Below are 11,136 nucleotides of genomic sequence, written 5' to 3'. Positions count from 1 at the left end.
GAAAGAGTGCAGCCCGTATTAGTAACTTACTACAATCATTCTAATGTTTCAGACATCAGTAAGTTGGCTACTATTTAAAGTCAAAGTAATTACTCCAAAATGACATCAATTTGACAGCCTAAAGAACACAAAAGTAGTAAACCTTTCACTTTCTGCATTAAAGACTCTTTTACACTAGCTTCTATAACCAAATTATGTAATAGGCTAGTGTAAATATTTAAAGGGGACAACTAAATTATCCTTGTCAGGGAAGATTTCTTAACCTCTATTAATCCAGCTTTTATTACTAAAGTAAAAGTAAAATATTCATTAAATCTATCAACTCTTGGACACACTTAAATATCTTTAGTGATGCAATCTATATTTTTGTTTCTCCTTTCAGCTGTCTAGGATTGCCTGCTTTTTTAATTGGCTTATGGCACTCGTGGAGGGCAAAAGCCTGGTCTAAATGAGAAAACTACAGTGTCTTCCTTGATTTATATGCAGTGAGTATTTAGTTTAAGTCTTCTCCTTTATGGTCATATAAACTGATGCTTTTTTTGCTCTGTTATAAGCTGAAATGAGATTGGTAAGAAAAATTGTCATTCCAAGCAATCATCTAGGCCCCAGTTCTGCAAAATGAGTATCTAGTCATTTTGTTAGACTGGGGAAGACTGAGAATGAATTGACTTTGGTAAAACTGGAACCATGAAGCTGGCCTACTTCAAGGGCTGGGAACTAGATGAGAAATTTATCCAAAGTGTTGACAAAACATGGAACATTTCTCACTGTGTGGCTTGTTGACTAATGGACATTGCAACAGGCTGGACAAATCACTGAACAAATACACATTTTTAAAACTCAATAGTCTCCTACTTACAACTTCATAAAAGCTCTAAATAAATCTGTTCAGCAATAGCTGGAACGAGAACAAATACTGGTCAATGAGAAGCAGAATATAAATTGTTTTCAATAAGAACAGAATTAAAATTGAAACTAAATTGTTGCACATGGAATAGGATAAAAACTAGAACTAATTAATTACCGTGGAACTAAATAAACACTGGTACTCTGTTGTGAGCCTAAGGGCCTATCCACATGGACTCCTTTTTGGTATCAAGGCCATGCTTGGTTACAGCTATAAGGGCCAAGAGTTTAACTGTCCTGTGGATACGTGGGAGATATAGGAACCAAAGCTGAATGTAGCAGGCTTTCCAGTGTGTTCCAGTTACAGATCTGGACTCTAACTGGAACAATGAGAACTTGATACTGCTTATAGCCAAGTGGTGTAATGGCTGGGAATTGAAATAAACCATAAATGTGATGACATGTAAATATGTACAAAGATTAAATACCTCATGTTTCAGTCATTGCAGAGTCGTCAGATGACTCCATGTTGTAGAAGTCTCTGGATACCTAAGAGAATGCCTACAGCATTTATTTGTGTTTTGATAAGTGTTTAAGGTTACTCATTACATAACCAAGCGGCTAGTCCAAATTTGCCTCCCTACGCCCCTTCCCAAATTAAATGGGCTGCCATTTTAAACCATGGACATGGCAAAATACTTGATTGCCTATATTAATATTGTCTCCAAAGGCCACAGCGATGAAATTAGTTGCTTCTTACAAAAATGCTGCTATTAACCATACTGTGCCCACCTAACTTGGTATCCTCAGGGATTGCCGCTCTCCTCATTGCTTTCAATCAGGCTGAAATCTCCACAGCAGCTCACACTCACACCGAGGGAAAGGGTATGATCTCTATCTATGCCACATCACACTTAGAGAAGAGGCAAGAGACCAAGCAGAAGCTGTATGAAGATAGTAGCAACAAAGGATCTAGCCTAAAAATCGTATTTTGAGAAAGCAGTGGTATGAATAAAGCATGAATGATCTCAGGAGAGAATTCAATTATGGGGCAAGGGAAGAAAAGAAGATGGACACAATGCAAGGTCATGAGGTTTCTTGTAAACTCAATGCAGTGGCGAAGTCAGTACTGTGTGTAACTGCTTCCAAACATGGCTATCTGTGTAGCAGAAGAAAAACCACCACCATAGTTTGATAACATACTGATCTTTTTAATCTATAAAGAAGATTAAATTCAAAGTTTAACAGTATAAAAGAATAACAAATACTTTTTAAAACAAAAATACAAGATAACACACAGTTCTGTCTTGGCTCCTCCTGCTGCCAAAGCTTAGAGTACACAATTTCTCGGGTATATATCCACTGCATACAGTGTTTCCTAGCACTTCAGCATATGTTGAAATTGAAATGAAACATTTTTATTTGCAAAAAAGCTTTTCCAGGTACAAGCTCAAGCCAGGGAGCTATTATGATTAGCTAGTCACATGTCAGATCCCACACATAATTTAAAAAAAACAGAATGAAATCACTGCTTGTTGCAACATTCCTGCCTTTTCATGTCAGCCTCTAGATGCCAGCAGCCCATATCAGCCCTGCATCGCTCAACCCAGCTGCTTGTAATTCACAGTTACAGTCACAATTCAAGAGCTGAACCTTTTCCACTTGGGTCCCTGCTCTAAGTTCACATCTGCAACTTCTTATTCCCCTCAGGCACACATACAAAAAAGCATTGGACGGAGGAAATGACAGAGAAGGTATGAAAACTTGTGAGAACTTCTTTCAGACAGCAAGGAAAAAGCCTCAGGCAGGGTTGATGTGAGTAGCCCCTCCTGATGGCAACTGTTCATAATTTGTTCAGCTTTACTTCTAATGGACCCTATGGCAAACCATAGAGTAGAGGGGGACAGCCAGGTGTAGAGGAACAAAAGGCTGAACAATCTGTTTAGCCTTCCCTGTCTCTTTACAGTTAGATTTACAATTCTCATCCACATAAACTCTGCTCCTGCTTTGCACTGACCAGAGACACATGCTTTTAGGCCCAGACTGAACGAGACTGGAGTGACCTAACAATCCACCTTACTCCTTGTTGGTTTGCTGTATTAACAACCCAAGTGAAAACAAACAGAGAGAAAAGTCCTACCAAAACTTATAATGGAATGCACCTCAAAAATGGATAAAAGGATACATTTTTCTACAAGTATCCTAACTGCAGAATAACTGTTTTGAATCCATTAGTGGTTGCATTCTCATTGCATGATCTTTGGAAAGCATAATGATAATAATAATAATAAAAAACCCAAAATGAAATAAAATATTGCCACCGATGAAAAATCTGTTCAGTTAAAAACTGCAAAAACAAGTCAATAGCAATTTACACACTTTCCTCAGCCCTGCAAACCTGAAACATCCAACACTGCTTGGACAAAATTGAGAATACAGTAGACTTTTCAGCCTAACTCTACTTAAATGACAATATTGGTTAAGTAAAACAAGGCACACTATTGAAACCAAAATACATAGAATCAGGTTTCTATGCTACTGTTTGCCAAAAAGCTATTTTAAAAAAACCGGTTTAAATGCAAACTTTTACATCTCCAACACGTTTTACATATTTCAGACAACAAAAGAATACACATACATTGTATGTGATAATTTTTCAAAACTAACCATGACATTTTCACAGATTAAAAAAAAGTCTGTTTAAATATTTTATTTCTACAAAGTGAATTTACATTTTTAAGTACAAAGTGCAAATACTACAGTTGTTTTTATTGCCTTTTGGTGAGGAAATCTCCCACATGTCAGAGATCTGCCTTCAATCAGTAAGCTGTTCACCCTTGCTTCTTAGAAACTTGCTGAAAGAAAGTTGGAAAAAGTTGCATTATTAATGATGTTTTCAAGTAATCAAATATAAACATTTATCTCTGTTTTTCAGCAGTGTCCACATGTCACTATCAGAGCAAGAGTTCTGTACAAATATATAGGGGGAATGAAAAGATCCCTGCCCTGTAGTCCTTCACAGCATCTACAAACAAGGGTATGAGTAACATCCTTACTATTTCTTACCTATGGCCTATTTAAATCTATACCTGTCAAACACACAGTTTTTGCAACTGCCTGGGCAAGTCCCTGGTGCAATATACCTTTCTATGGCATGTGATGTATAAGGTATGGGCTGCTGGCCAGAGTCTTATGAACACTCTATAGTTTCCTTATAAACTTTTTGCTCAGCTGCAAAAGACCCTCTGGGTCTCATTGACAGCGTGTGTGCATGTATGTGTATGTTTGCTGGACAGGGTGGAGCTGAGTAAGGGAAATATACCTGGCCATTACCACAGTTCTGTCAGATCCATCACATATTTGACCTCTTTTAGAGCAAACACAGCTGAGACTCAGCATGTTAGTGAACATATGTATATATAAATATACATATTTATATATATCTATCTGCTTTCTTTCAGTATGCTTGTATGTGTGCGTACGCATACAGATGGTCACATACACAAAAAAAAAATTCAGAAATACATGCTTGAAGCACACATAAACATATATATAATGGAACTGCTGCAATAAACTAGTAGAAAATGAGCTTCTGAGAGCCCATCTCCTGATCACTCCTTTTTTAGATAGGTGGTTTCCTTTGAGCAGCTCCTACCCAGACCAGTTGCTTTTCAGTAACTTCCTTTCAAGTGAAAACTTCTGTGATGAAAGCCACCTTCTGCATTTGCAGCCTTGCATTGTTCGAGTATGAAACTGCCAACAGATGGTTTGCTGAGCCAGCCTTAATTCAAGGCTATCATTTGTCAGCAACAGATTTTAAAATAATTGGTGCTGAGTCAGCAAAATTGTTGGACAAAATTAAAAAAAAATAAGACTCTCTAGGACAATTTCATTACAGATTCTGCAAGTCAAGATCAGATTACAAGTAAGGGGAGAGGGGTTGTCATGCTTCAAGTGTAATGCACGTGTGCCAGTAATTGCCATTATATAATTAACTCCTTTGAATGTTTCTGAGTTCCGACAAGATAATTGTTTTCAGGCTGCCTTGTTTAAAGCATAAGTGATTTGTGGGGGGAACTTGAAAAGTTGAAACCACAAACATTTGTTTAAACAAACAGAAACTTATCACATCCCTCTAGCTGTGAGAATATCTTATATTCCACCAAAGGTATGTAGGAGGTCTCTGGTAGAACCCACAACCAATGCTGAGCTTGCCTTAGGAAGTGTGAACCTAACATCAAACAAATCAGAGATAAAGCAAGTAACAAATTGACTAGCAACAAGGAGAGGAAGATTTCCTTTGGCTTGTGGGGAGGTTCACCTTGGGTTCAGTTTTTAAGAAATTAATCTAGCTTTCCGATAGATGAGGAAACATTAGCCACAACTATGATTTTGGGATATTTTAGTCAAATTCTTACTTTCTCAGCTGTTCTTATAATAAGTTTATAATAATATTTCTTAAAACAATTCATCATTTATATCATTCTATGGTTTCTTTATGCTTTTGTGGGAATTAATAATTTAATTCCAATACAAAAGTGAGGCAAGAATGATATGAAGATGATTCTTTTACTAGACTATTCAAACAAGTGGCAGACTCACAAGTCCTTCAGACCCATGCAAAAGTGTCAGAAAGTTGTGCTCATATAGTCCAGAAAAGTGAATTTTTAGGATTAATGACTATGAAAATAGACCCATGCAAATGAGAAGCCCATTTTTACCCTTTTCCCTGAGTTTCCATTTGAATCCCTTCTTTTCAATCTGTACCTTTCCTTGATTTAAAAATTCTGCTTTTGTGCCTTTTGTAGCTCTGAATACCATGAGTAGCCAAAATGCCATGGATGACATACACTAGTGTTATTCAGAAAAACAAAACCAAGTCTTTGCAGAAAACTGATGCAAAAACAAATCATGGATTATGTTGTCAGGGCACTTGACATTTTATTTGCTACAATCATTCCGCAGACCTAATCAATTTTAGTTTTAACATACATCAGCAGACTGATGCAAGTTCTCCAGCAACATTTTCTTAAGCCAGCAAAGGCATTTAAAAGTGACAGATCTTTTCTTTACACTAAGATTTTAAGAGGTGTTTAAGACCACCATACAATAATTCAGTGGGGTTTGTGAAATGCATATATTTTCATAGGGCATGAGAAATGCATGGCTTTTTTCACAAAGAGTAATTTCAATCAAAGTTTGTGTCTAAAGTACGACTCACAGGGAATTTGACAGAATTTGGTTAAAGCAAAAGGTAGGTGAAGATAAAGCAGTGCACATTTAGAAGTGTATGGGAATGCTGACATTCAGGAATGCAGAAGACTCATGCAAGGGCTCAATTACACTCATCTAATTATCATTAACCTAGATGCCAATTATACTTTACTAGCAGCATCCACATGCAGGCATAATCCACTTTGCATTTACGCACATTTACTCTGCACCTGTAGTTAACCAATTCAGCTTTCCTTAGATAGAACTTAAATCAAAGGTTGTTAACCAGGATGCTGCTCTACATTTTCCTGGCAAGTCTTCAGAATGGCAGATAAATGTAGCTTGAAGCAGCAATGATAACTGCTAAAACCTCAGGAAGTTCAGCTGGTCAAGACAGAAATAGAGATCTTGCTCACCTGCCTGCTGGATGAAGTGCTCTCAGTGTTGGTTTTAGGGGCTGCTAAAGAAGGGAAAAGAAAACATTATGAATAAAATTTGCAAGTTATACGCAGCATCCTGGAGAAGTGAGGCCCTCATTCTGGTATTGTTTAGAGCAGGGTAACTGCACAGCTTTCAATGAATGATATAAAATATATCAGCTCTTCCATCGAAAAATTCACTTTTTTCTTTCCTCAATACAAGTGTTGCTTCTATCATGTGCTATGAACGTTGAATGATGGCATTTCTTGCCAGTTAATACATGACATTTGCTTAGGACAGATAGCATGTAGACAGCATTGAGAATTTCAAATTTATTAAATCTTTAGTAGTAAATATAGCCTATTATCCTTGGTGGGAAAGAAGTGTGGACAAGCAGAGTGTCTGGAAAGCATTCACTTTGTTTCAAGATGTTGCACACAAACAGCTCTACTAGCCAAAGACAATGTTCATGTTCTATCTACAAACAAAACAAGATTATAACTGGTTTTTGAGTTTCTTACTGGCTAATTCCAAAACAGTGCACTAAATGAGGAAAAAAACCCCCGCCTACATGAGTTTGCTGGCCTATTCAACTGCACAAGCAGACTTGGGACGCTAGGGAGGAACTCACCCTCTCAGTTTCCCATGTCAGTTTGTTAGTCAGTCAAGCTTCACTGAGACAAAGGGGAATGAAACTGGATCTTGAAACATACTGCAGAAACTACCATTCCTTAAGAAATTATGTTTTGCAGCTCTCTCCATCTTATATTGCATCACAGGATTTTCACAAGACACCTGGGACTCACACAGAATGATACAGAGCAGTCTCCTTATCTCAGCTTTTATACCTGACGTGACAGGGACTCACCTGTTCCTAAAACTCTAGCTTTAGTGGAGTGGCAACTGATTTCTTTTGTCCAAGTGAAAGGATTATCAGTAAGGAAATTTTAATTATCAATCAGGAGAAACAAAACAGAATGCTGATATTCCAACAAAAGCAAATTTTGTGTCTCCTTTAAAAATATGTATTTCTAGGAAAGCAACCAAACTATTTGGTTTAGATTTTTTTTCCAGCTGGATGCCATTAGTTTTACAATGCAAAAGTACTGAGGTATGTTTTCCTTAAAAAAAAAGAATTTTCTCATTATTGACTACATTGTTATCTGGAGAACTTCTGTTAAAAATCTCCAGTTAAGGTGAACATATTTTTTTCCTTAGCTAAATCTGTGTACGATCTTCATGTAATTTCATGCCTCTTACAACCTTCTTTTCTGAAAGAGGTTGCTTATATGAAGCAGAAGAATCCCAAGCTTTGTTTTTTTCACTAAAATGGGCACAGGAAAAACGGGGGTTTGGTTTGAGTCTTTCTATAGCTTTTCTTTATGTCCTGGAGCAGTGACTTTGGCCCCAGATTTCATCTACAGTAAGACCAAGGGGTGCCAACTGCAGCAGAAGTGTCTGGATATTAACAAATGGAGTGACCATGATGACCTCCACTTTAAGGCACTAGTCTGCCAAACAGTGTAAATTAAAAAGGTGTTACAATTAAGTTTCCACATTTATAGCATAAAGATAACAACAGCCATTCATTTTTATATACAGTTTTTCCACTTCCCTTACCTAAGTGAAAGTTGCAAGGTATTATTATTAGGACCACAGAAACACACAGAAAAATAATCCTACAATTGATGTATTTGCTTTGAGGTATCTGTTTCTGTGAGACATAGACAATTTATTAGTACAATGTAGAACTATTCTTTCTTTCTGCAGTGTGCCCTTTCTAGGCTTGAATACAACCACGTGTGTGGAAACCATTTTATTTCTGACTACATTTCCCACTTGACTTGCTTTTTATTTCCTATGATACCTTTGTTTTACTGCCCTGGCTTCATTTTAAGGTCTCAGGCAAACAAAACAATTTACCTATATTAATGTTCTACAGCTTCTTACACTATGGGGATCTACTGCTGCTGTTTACAAAATTTTTTAAAAACTCATCTTCATTTCCAGGAATTGTGATTAAACTGTGCAGGGACCATTACACACTGTAGTTAGTTGTTCCCCTTTTCACCATTCTGGCAGCAAGGTAAGGTGGCTGTGTACCAGCACTTGTTCCACCTGTTTGGCAGATGACCACATTCCTCACTGTATCTCTGAACCTCATTTGAGAAATGAGAAATCATTAGAAAGCTCAACAATATGCTTCTTTCCCAGCAGGAATCCAAAAAGCACAGGTGTGATACTTCCACTTATTCTGGACATAGTACTGTAATAACATTAAACTGGCTTTTTGATGGCTGTTAATGTTATCATATCCTCTTAAGTTTCCTACTATAACACATTTAATGGTCAGAATCAAGAGGAAGGTTTTGATTCTGTAGGAGCAGAGTGATGATTTGTGTACACAGAAGCAGCTTTCCTGTCATCTGCCCAAAGGAACAGCTGCATTAGCTACAGATAGGTGTATTATTCTATTTTGTACACTTCTGGCATATACAAACATAAGACTGTCAGCTTTGAAGAATCTAATGAACAAGGTAGAAAAGGTTCTTACTATGGCGTTTCTTTGTTTCTGCTTTACCTTCTTCTTTTGTTACTCCCAAGCAGCCCATTAATTCTTGAACTGATAAGGACTTATCGTTGTTCACATCACAGTATTCCACAAACTTCTTCACACATTTTTTGGGTTTTGATTTCTTTCTTAGGAATCTCTTAAATGGCTTGATTTCTTTCTTGCCAATGTCTCCACTGGAATTTTTATCTAGCTGTTTGAAATACCAATGGACCACTCTCTCCTCCAGAGTGTGATTTGGATCAGGCTCCGAAACCCTGAAACAGAAAATAAGAGTTTAGTCTTAATTCCCATATATAAACTTCAGTTTATACCTTTATTTCAGAACCATTAAATCACTGTCAGATGCTTTGTTACATAAACCTCCCTGCTTTTGGTCACTAGCTTCTTGTAGCGAATCCCTCTTTTTTCACTTTCACCAACTGTATCCTAAATTTTACACTAAGGGCTGGAATCTGCTCTTAGTTAGCTCTCTGAAACTGTGTTGAGGTCAGCACCACACTCAGAAAACAGTGCTTTCCTTTTCATTTCCTGAAACAGGGAAAAGTAAAGAGAGAAATAAAGGAGAAAATTACAGTTTCATAGATGATAGACACATTAAAATACGTAATATACCCAGATGAAGTAGGTCAACAGTCAGCATCACCAAATACCTAGGCTCCAATTACAACCCATGATGGATGTTCTTAAAGATAAAACATCTAAATGTATCAAATTACAGGGTAAGTTTTAACAATAAATGCCACCTCCTCTTCAGATGGTAAGCACCTGACCTGTAGGCATCAAAAGTTTGACAGCACTTATGCATTTTCAATTTTGGCTGTTGATAGCATTGGTTTGTTTTGCAAGCAACTTGGCAAAATACGAATCAGGAAAGTAGCTCACATTCATCAAGTAAAGCCCAAAAAGAGCGCAACGACTGAGTCACAGCTGCACCAGCAGCTACTTATAAACTCTAAACTGTGCTGCTGCTGAGAATTCAGCTACCAAATGCATCTCTGTTTAGTTGACATAGTCCACAGTGGTATCTTTGAAGCAAACTCTCCTAGAGAAGTTCTTGGAAATTTACCCTTTATGAAGGCAGAAGAATTACTTCCCAAAGCCCTCAACAAGGTCCAAAGATGGACAAAAAGGATCTGAAACCCACCGGCTGGAAGACAACAATGGATCAGAGACTGCGTGCACCATATCCGTGGACAATGCATCCAGAACACTAGTCAGGAACTCATTCTTCTTGGCTCCAGGACAACCTAGAAAACCAGATTTTTTTCTTTGTTTCCTCTTTTTACAACATTTAAATTCTAACAATAGTTCAAACTTAAAGATAGATGTGACTCCCTGTACACAAATCCCCACAAACTGTGAATAAGTTCATAATATAATTCAAAGACAATCATCTAACTTCAGGAACATATCTATTACATAGAGCAGGACTAGAAAAACATCATATTGAATGCAGGCAATTGGGAATCTGGTTTGCATACTTTGAGTCCTTTTCTTTCAATTCAGACCATTATTTTTCCTTCTTTAAGATATTTCTTTCCATGGGTGTCACATTTTGAAAATAGCAGCTTTGAAACAATGGAAGTTTGTACAAGACACAGACCCTTTGAAACACAGACTAGAAGCCCATACAGCACTTCTTTCAGATTTCTGCTTTTGCTCCTCTGAACTACCGTTGGCTTTCTCAACACAAATTCTCTCACTGCACTGGATTTCTTCTCTGTAAAGTGACAGTCAACTGCTTTCCTATTTCACTGTTCTCTTGGGCAGAGGTTAACTCCCACCATATGGCACCTAGCCCAATCAGATGCTGTTAGTTGGTACTTTGGTTCATACTGTGGGATACTATGGTGATGCTAGATCATCCTCATAATTACATTCCCTACGCCATGAGGTTCTTCTCTGAAGAAACTGACAGCACATCAGATGCATAATACATCAGATAAACAAATACTGAAAGATCCACTCATAGAGCAGTGCCGCTGGTGCACATAAATTCATCTGACAAGCGCATGGATGTTGACACATGGAGATTTGCGTATACAATACATCTGCTTCCTCTCCTCTTTCCTAGAGCTCTG

The 11,136-nt window shown here is 37.5% G+C and overlaps 1 protein-coding gene across 1 annotated transcript in view; it reads right to left on the bottom strand.

The window, feature by feature from the left end:
- Positions 1-3,162: 3,162 nt before the first annotated feature.
- SMOC2 (SPARC related modular calcium binding 2) overlaps positions 3,163-11,136 on the bottom strand; it is a 74,333-nt gene continuing 66,359 nt past the window's right edge. Inside the window, exons 7-10 of the mRNA XM_010190782.1 lie at positions 10,200-10,302; positions 9,035-9,309; positions 6,477-6,517; positions 3,163-3,701 (exon numbers count right to left, since the gene is read on the bottom strand). Of these exons, the coding sequence (XP_010189084.1) occupies positions 3,678-3,701; positions 6,477-6,517; positions 9,035-9,309; positions 10,200-10,302 (443 nt within the window). The 3' untranslated portion in view covers positions 3,163-3,677. The remainder of the gene's footprint in view (positions 3,702-6,476; positions 6,518-9,034; positions 9,310-10,199; positions 10,303-11,136) is intronic.

This window comes from Mesitornis unicolor, unplaced genomic scaffold (assembly GCF_000695765.1).
Source record: "Mesitornis unicolor isolate BGI_N332 unplaced genomic scaffold, ASM69576v1 scaffold1538, whole genome shotgun sequence".
Lineage (NCBI taxonomy): Eukaryota > Metazoa > Chordata > Aves > Mesitornithiformes > Mesitornithidae > Mesitornis > Mesitornis unicolor.
The sequence above is the reverse complement of the archived record's forward strand: the minus strand, read 5'-3'. Positions and strand labels throughout refer to the sequence as shown.